The sequence below is a fragment of the Nicotiana attenuata genome, unplaced genomic scaffold (genome assembly GCF_001879085.1).
Source record: "Nicotiana attenuata strain UT unplaced genomic scaffold, NIATTr2, whole genome shotgun sequence".
Taxonomy (NCBI): Eukaryota; Viridiplantae; Streptophyta; class Magnoliopsida; order Solanales; family Solanaceae; genus Nicotiana; species Nicotiana attenuata.
The window spans coordinates 98,588-107,360 of NW_017673785.1; the positions used below are offsets into that span (position 1 = coordinate 98,588).

At 35.5% G+C, this 8,773-nt stretch overlaps 2 protein-coding genes across 2 annotated transcripts; both read right to left on the reverse strand.

Moving 5' to 3' along the window:
• LOC109217284 lies at positions 1 to 1,487 on the reverse strand. Its single transcript, XM_019381515.1, has 2 exons — positions 1,358 to 1,487; positions 1 to 980 (listed from the first exon to the last, which is right to left on the reverse strand). Exons 1-2 carry the CDS (start codon positions 1,402 to 1,404, stop codon positions 95 to 97), a joined length of 933 nt encoding a protein of 310 aa, XP_019237060.1. The 5' UTR covers positions 1,405 to 1,487; the 3' UTR covers positions 1 to 94.
• A 4,788-nt stretch (positions 1,488 to 6,275) lies between these two features.
• LOC109217285 (probable WRKY transcription factor 48) lies at positions 6,276 to 6,701 on the reverse strand. Its single transcript, XM_019381516.1, has one exon. It carries the CDS (start codon positions 6,564 to 6,566, stop codon positions 6,282 to 6,284), a length of 285 nt encoding a protein of 94 aa, XP_019237061.1. The 5' UTR covers positions 6,567 to 6,701; the 3' UTR covers positions 6,276 to 6,281.
• Between the last annotated feature and the right edge of the window lie 2,072 nt (positions 6,702 to 8,773).

Sequence of the window (8,773 nt, forward strand, 5' to 3'; positions counted from 1 at the left end):
TATTCTTGAACTTCATCATAATTGTTCAATACATATGCATGTGCCTGACATAGTGACTTGCCATCTAAAACAATTGGATCACTTTTTTTGGCTCCTAAAGGGCAGCCTCTTTTAGGGAACAAACTGAAAGTTTGTGTATCATAACCACATTCATCATTATTTCGGGGTCTTCTATTAAATCTGGTTTGCACACCCCATGTAAGTATCTAAAGCACAAAGTCAAACACTCTTCAACCAAGTATGCTTCAGCAATAGATCCTTCTGGATGATTTTTGTTGCGAACATATGATTTTAACGTGCACATATATCTTTCAGGAGGATACATCCATCGATTCTGAATGGGACCTCCTAATCTTACTTCGTTTGCCAAATGAATAGGCAAATGAATCATTATATCAAAAAAAGTTGGAGGAAAAATTCGCTCCAATTGATTCAATGTTTCGCTAATCTCTATCTCGAAACAATCTAGATTTTCCAGTGTGATAACTTTTTGACATAAACGGCGGAAGAAGGACACAATAGTACCTCTTCTCATCTGTGATGACACCATATCATGAAGAAGTCCATCGTCTCCGGCCAAAGAGGAAGAATACGGGGAGGGCAAGTACCTTCTTTCTTGGAGTGAATAATTAGTTGAAAATAAGGATGAATAACCAACATTGAAGTTATTTAAAGGTAGAGTTGTAGTAGGGGAATAATGGAGGGGTTGTTGCTGCTGATCTTGATAATATTGAAGTTGTGGAATAGACAAAGAGGAATTACTGTAAATTCCTCCGCCTTCACTACTACCACCAATGGAGCCATCGTAGTAGGTGGTGGTTAGTGGCAGAACACAGCCAATGCTCTCGCGCGGCGGCGTAATGCGGCACGGATGTGTGTGAGTACCTTCATAAGTTGTAATAACTATTGAAGTATCTTTGATTAACCTTTCCACTCTCTTCTTCACTCCACATGAAATAGTTGTGCAACGATAATAGCTCCTGCACAAGAAATTTATGCATCTTACACTTAAATTTTAAAAATGAATGGACTACTTGAAGAAAGAAAAAGGAAAATTTTCAAAATCAAGAAAGGAAAACTTCCCATTAGGATAAGTTATAAGTAGCAGTCTTTACATAATTGTAGCCGGTTGGTTTCGCTTTTTATTTTTCTTAACTGGTATATACTGATTATATATTAATTATATATGGGTATATACATATTATACATAAAATATATATGTGCCAGCTAGTTTTAGTTTAAACGGTTGAATGAGCGGTAGAAGAACAATTAACCTACATTTTAATTATACTCCCTCCCATAAACTTAACGAATTTTCAATTATGAAATGTGTCATTTTATATATATATATATATACCTTGGAAAGGGGCTGCTTTTCACTGCTTTTTGCCGTATTTCCTCCATCTAAAACCATCATCCAAATGATCAATTTCACTCTTGGTCATGAATGCAAATCTTGGCTCTCTTTGCCACTTTTGGATAATCTTCTTTTTAGGTTTTAACCTAAGCCAACAAAGAAAAAACATCAAACGTTGCACAAAGGGAAAAAATTCAAATAAAGAAGAAATTGGTAAACGGAAAAACTCAGAAAGCATTTCACTTAATCAGATGATGCATTATTTAGAAACATATATTAAACCAGGCCCCCTTCACAATAATTTAAGGTTTTAGATGAGTTGGTCATATAGTTCAATTGTGACGACCCAAAAGGTCATCACTTGTTTTGAAAATAAATTCTGTGTCCCGGGGCCTTAAAACCTCCTTTTTATCTTACCTCGATTTGCGTGCGCAATCCGGACATGTATCCGGAAAGCCATTATGTGAAAAATCTTTGAAAAATGATAAATCTTGCTTTTAAAATGAATTTAAGTTGACTTCGGTCAACATTTTGGGTAAACGGACCCGGACCCATGAATTGACGGTCCCGGAGGGTGTGTAGGAAAATATGGGACTTGGGCGTATGCCCGGAATTGATTTCCGAGGTCCCAAGCCCGAGAAATAAATTTTGAAGAAAATTATTTTCTGGAAAATATAAGAGTTATTGGGTAAAGGAAGATGTTGAAATTGATGGTATCGGGCCCGTATTTTGATTTCGGAGCCCGGTACAAGTTTGAAATAATAATTTAGTTGAATCTGTGAAGTTTGGTAAGAATCGGAGTCCGTTTAGTATAAACCGGACCTTATTTGAGAAAATTGGAAATTTTGATGTTCTTGAGTGATTTCATGAATTTGAGAAAATTGGAAATTCATAGTGGTTGATGTTATTTTGACGATTTGATTGCACGAGCATGTCCGTATGATATTTCTAGGTTGGGGTGCATGTTTGGTTTGGAGCCCCGAGGGCTCAGGTGAATTCTGGATAAGCCTTGGAGTGCATTTAGACCTAGAAAAATAACTTTTGCAGGTTCAGAGAAGTTGCAGGTCTCTGAACCAGGTTTCGCGGTCCGCAGTGATTTCTCGCGACCGTAGTGGGGACTTCGCGGCCGCGGTGGGATTAATGCAGTCCGCAGTGAGCAAGGCGACGTCTTCGCGGCCGCGCTCGATATTTCGCGGTTCGCGGTGGAGCTCCGCGGCCGCGGTCCTTTTTATGCGGTCCACGGTGAGGATCTGAGAGGAGTATATAAACGGGACTTTTCAGCTATTTTTCAATTTTCAAAGACCTAAAGCATAAGAGGCGATTTTTCAAACACTGTTTTCTTTCCCAAAACACAAGTAAGTGATTTTAAACTCATTTCTTTCACTCCTTAACTTCTTTCTACAAGACTTCATCCTAGAATCTAGAGTTTTCATGGTGGAATTGAGAATTTTGAGAAAAACCTAAGAATATTGAAATTTAGGGTTTTAGACCTCAAATTGAGGTCGGATTCCGAAATCAATTATATATCCGGGCTCGGGGGTGAATGGATAATCGGCTTTTGGTCCGAATTTCGGGTTTGGACCAAGCGGGCCCGAGGGGGTCGATTTTTGATTTTTTGGGGAAATTATTTGAAAACCCATTTTCATGCATTAGAGTTGATTCATTTAGCATTTATTAATCGTATTAATTAAATTGTGGCTAGATACAAGCGAATTGGTGGTGGAAACAAGAGGTAAAGTGGTAATTGAGGCTTGAATTGTGTTTGTGGCATCGAGGTAAGTGTTTGGTCTAACCTTAGCTTGAGGGATTAGGAGTTGTGTATTATTTTCTGTGTGTTAATTGTTGAGTACGACGTATAGGCGTGGTGATGAGTATCTATACGTCGGTGTCAAGCATGCCCGTGAGTCTTATACTTTGATAGATGTGACTCCATTCCGTCGGTGTCAAGCATGCCCGTTAAACAAGGCTTGTGGAAGCATTATTGGTACTTAAATATTGAAGAGCGTTGGCTCAAGTTGTGAATTGATTTGTGGAAGCATTATTGGTAATTTGAACATTGCAGAGCGTTGGCTCAAGTTGTGAATTGATTTGTGGAAGTATTATTGGTAATTGAACATTTAGAACGTTGGCTCAAGTTGTGAATTCAGTTGTGAAGTAATTGTAGAAAGGAGAAGAGGTTTATGAAATTGTCTCCCTTGCCGGGATGTTATTACTTTTAATGTTATTTCCCTTGCGGGGATGTTATTACTTTCAATATTATTTCCCTTGCCGGGATGTTGTTGCCTTTGGAATTATTTCCCTTGCCGGGATATTGTCGTAATGCTATTGTTCCCTTGCCGGAATTTTATTGTGATTTTATTGATTTCCTTGCCCTTATTGCTTTGTGATTGTTGTTTGGGTAAGGAAGAGTGTTAAAGCACGGGAGGTGATGTCGTGCATGATATTTGTGAGAGAGTGTTAATGCACGAAGGGTGATGCCGTGCCGATATTGTGAGGTTAAAGCACGAAGGGTGATGCCGTGTCGCACGATGTACAATTCCGTGCCATGATATAAGTGATAATGCATGAAGGATCATTCCGTGCCATGATTATGTGAGGTAAAAGCACGAAGGGTGATGCCGTGCCGATTATATGATTCTTATGGTGAGGACGAGAGTAAAAGCACGACGGGTGATGCCGTGCACTTGTCTTTGATTTCCTGATTATTGTTACTACTTGAGTTATGGTGTTCTTTACACTTATTTATTGGCTTTTTGTTGTTACTCGATTCCCCCGCCGCATGTTTTCCCCTCCTATCTTTACCTGTAAATTTCTGCCTTTGCTTTTTCGCTGTATATGATTTAACTACACAGGTTTATTTGGTAGTCTGGTCCTAGACTCGTCACTACTTCGCCGAGGTTAGGCTAGGCACTTACCAGCACAGGGGGTCGGTTGTGGCGATACTACACTCTGCACTGTGTGTGGATCCCGGTGCTGTAGCTTTTGGACCGCAGTGAGGTTGCTACATCCAGTTCATCAGGCGACCCGAGGTAGTCCTGCAGGCTTCCGCGGACCTTGGTGTCTCCTTCTATCAATTTCTTTCTATTTTTACTTATTCAGAGACAGATTCGTGTATTTCTATTCATTACTTTATTTGTAGCATTCATAGATAGTCCGTGACATTATGACACCAAATTCTGGTTAGAGTTGTACTTAGACTTCCGCAGTTTGAATTAATCTAAAATTATCATATTTCGTCTCCCGCACTGTTTTGTACTTATTATTTCCGCTGTTTTAGTTCTGTTGAACTGGAATTGTTAAGGGATTAAAAATGAAAATAGTTAAGTAATTAGAATAATTGTCTTGCCTAGCTTTCACTAGTAGGCGCCATCACGACTCCCGAGGGTGGGAAATGCGGGTCGTGATATCAATATTGTATAAATATAATTAAGGAAAAAATAATATGTTTTCTTGATAGTTTTATTAAGTTTTTAGATGAGTTAGTCGCATAGAATTGTATATATTAGAACCTCTGTTTTAAAAGGAAGAATAGGGACTCGCCCCGGGGCGGAGCACTCGTAAAACGCCCCTGGGCTTATGTATAGGGCTTGGTTCCGTGAGACTTACGCCTCAGCCATCGGGGCTTACGCTCCGGACACGCCCAACGTCCAGCGTACGTACTGGGCTCGCCTAATAGAACTTTATGCAATTATATGTAACTAACCTTGTAAATCATCAAATTTTCTTCATAAATCGTTGACTACTCAAAATTACTTTTTTCCTAAGTATAAATTATTATGTTGAGAGTATTGTCATAATTAAAATAAAAATTATTGTACGTTATCCACTAAAAGTATTTATTTATTAACTATTGTTATGTCTTTACTACTAATAGTCCATATTTTTTTATAATTATTTTTCTAATTATTTTCCCACGTTTACGAGATAAAATACTTATTAATTTAATAGCTCAGTATTAGCTATGTACAAATAATTAGTTATCATGGTATTGTATGGTGAATTATGTGTCACTTTATTAACTTGTTGGGACTTAAGAATAAATGATGCTTGAGAATCATATTTAAATTATGAATTATGTTTTTATATAAATTCTCTTTCAAATAGAAAGCATATTAAAATAAAGGAGTATTTTAAAAAAAATATCAAATTATAATATCGAAATTCTCTCAAGATTCATTACTCCTTAAGAGATACGTATAAGATTTCGTATCGAATACATTACTTTTGATGTTTGAGTTGTAACGACATTGCAACTATTTGCATATTATGATATATGTCATACTTTTCGTATTATTCATAGTTGAATTATAATTTATTAATATTTTAGATATATAATTTGTTATAATTTTGTGATTTTTAATATAATTTTTATAATTATTTTTTATTTTATACTATCTTAAAATTCTTGAAATTAGTAAAATTTTAAAGATCCGTGGGACTTACGCCCCATGTCTCAAGACTTATGCCTCGCCTCGTTAGAGGTAAAACTCCTCGCCGAACAGGCAAATGTCTTGAGTTCATATCTCATCGAACACTTCATCAAAAATCTTAATTGTCACATGTTTGACCCATAAAAATTAAAGTAATCAAGCGCGTGAGTAAATACATGTTGAAAATATAGTTAAGTAAATAAAAGTGTATTTCTGTACTACAATTTAAGCTTTAAAATAAAGACAGCTCAGTGCACAATCTCACATTTACGCAGGGCCCGAGAAGGGCCGCACTCTAATGGTATGATGTAGACAGTCTACCCTAATACAAGCATTAGTGGCTACTTCCACGATTCGACCTCGTAACCTATAGGTCACGCGGAGACAACTTTATGTGTCTTGGAGGGACAAAAACTTGCTTGTCCATTAAGTTTATAAGAAATGCTAAAAGAATAATTATTATTTGTTTGGTCCATAAAGAAGCAGAATTAAGCTTACTGTTTCTTATACTTGTCTTCATCTTCATCTTGTTGCTTTACTGTATTGCTCTGCTGATCATCCTCGGCAGCTTCAGTTGATGATGAAGAAATAGACAACGGATTGGGGGTCGTCGGATTATTCACCAACTCTGATGATTCTTGAAATGTGGAAGTTGGAGATGGAATATTAGCCAGTGATTGAGGTGGTGGAGTTTGAAGCAAATCAAAAATGGAAGGAGTAGTAGTATTGAAATCGAGAAGATGAGCACCAAACATGTTATCAAAAATCTGAAGAATCATTTGCAGTTTCACACAACATATCAAAGATGTTTGGTAAAGAAAAGCTAGTTTGAATATATTGTGAAAACATCGGATTTTCCAATGAAGTCTCTGCTTTTAGCTTGTTTTCCTTCTCCATAATATTGGACTAAATTCTTGTTCAAATGTTGGTCTTCTGATTTTCAGCTGTATAGTCTTATTGTTGAAGTGTGAAGAGAACTTTTTTGTTTCTTTTGGGTTACTTTTAGAGTTTTGTGTGTGGGAAAAGAGGTTGGTCCAAGAGAACCAGGGGAAAGTAGTTTTTTACACTTGACCGGAAAATGCCGGTGGTCCAAACTAAATTAAATGTAAACTTTGGCTTATGAAGTAAGTTTAGTAAATTATGAAAATGTATCAGTAGAGAGCAAAAACATAAACCCTTCGTTTCAAAAAAATGATGTAGTTTGACTTGACATAAATTTTAATAATGAATGAAAGAATTTTGAGATATATAGTCTTAAATAAGTCATAATATTTGTGTGACTGTAAAACTTTTAAAATTTGTGGGCTGAACCTATCATAATATTTGTGTGACTGTAAATGCTTCCAATTAAGAAAATATTAAATGATGTCAATCTTTTTGGAAGAGACTAATAAGAAAATAATATCAACCTTTTTGAAACAGAGGGAGGGAGTAATTTTTACCATCGAATTGTGAAATGTTACTTAACAAAAATTACTGCTCATAATGAAGACTATAACGAATGAGTTAAGGTACACGACCTACATCAGGTGGTCGATACCATAGCGGAACCAGACTAAATTTGTCTTCGCATCGAAAGGTCCCATATTAAGGAATAAGGCGCTTTCAAACGACTCCATATTCCAGACTCGAAAACACATGCTCACTATGCACTATAAATAAGTGTGTGTATATATATAAAGAACATGTATTAAATAGTGACTATCTAACACAAAAGTAACCTTTCAAAATCATTTAATATTAACTCATAAATTTGTGTTAAAATAACCAATAAAAAGTTTCTCATTAGTCTAATTAATTTAACCAAGACCAGAAGGCAGAATTAGCAGGTGAGTGTTGAAGGGAAAAGGAGAGAACTGTTAGCAATAATGTGGGGAAGAAGACCACCGCTTGAGCCAAATAGTTGGCGCTTTCTTACGCGTTGTTGTTGACCGGTTACCGGGAAGAGTGTGAACTGGCTTTGCTTACATGTTCGAGGGAAGTTTAAAGGGGACATGTGTGCTCTTAAATCCTTCTACTTTTTTCCACTTTTTTTAATGGAAAATTCTTTCTTGGGGAACAAGAATGTCCTTCCCCATTCTTCAATAATAATAATAATAATAATAATAATAATAATAATAATAATAATAATTTAGATAGAGTTTAATGAAAAGTTTTTATATTAATGATTACAAATAATATTGTAAGTGTTGGTTGAAGCAATGAAAAGAATTGGTAAGGTGTACGTTTTCCTTTAACGAGTCTTGCGCGGTACGAATTTAAATTAGTCAGGATTTTAATACGTGTATCGAACATCGGTTCAGGAAAAAAAAACACGACAAAATCCGTTTTCTCATGTGATTAAGAAATATAATGTGATTAATTATGAGAAAGAAATCTAGATCATAGAAAGCAAAGAGTGAGCGTTCCTCTAGAAAATTGACTTTTAATTTTATTTCACAAAATCGTAAACTATATATGCAAGTTATTTAAATTTTTTTAATAAAAAGAGCAAAGATAAATAAATCCAACAAGATACATTATGTGCTGCAGCTTGCAGCAAAGATTTAACAAGTTTCAACAAACATGCAATAATGTGATTATATAGTGATATTTTGTGATACTTAGGCAAAATTAAGTGACTTTTAAGTTACCAAAATTAATTTGTTAGTTACTTTGATATAATAAAATAAATGTTAATTAACCATCCGTGAAACACACTGGTTGATTTTCTGATACTACTCCCTCCGGTCCACAATAAATGATTTGCCTTGGGCACACCCATTTAGAAAATACTAAATTCTAGAAAAAAAATAGTTAGTGTGACTAAATTAACCTTTAATTAAATGTTACAGCATAATTTAATGTGAGGAGTAAAAGACTTTTTAAGGCTACGTACATAAGGGTAATTTTGGAAAAACAAATTGAATTTTTTCTTAAATATAAATGGACACTTATTTTAGATCAAAATAAAAAGATAAAATTTTGTGGACCGGAGGGAGTATTA

Bases quoted from the DNA above. Each gene is read 5' to 3' on its own strand.
- LOC109217284 (XM_019381515.1), bottom strand. From the start codon at position 1,404: ATGGAGGAAATACGGCAAAAAGCAGTGAAAAGCAGCCCCTTTCCAAG. The intron at 981-1,357 runs GTATATATATAT...TTTCTTGTGCAG, and splicing joins AAAAGCAGCCCCTTTCCAAG to GAGCTATTATCGTTGCACAA.
- LOC109217285 (XM_019381516.1), bottom strand. From the start codon at position 6,566: ATGATTCTTCAGATTTTTGATAACATGTTTGGTGCTCATCTTCTCGAT.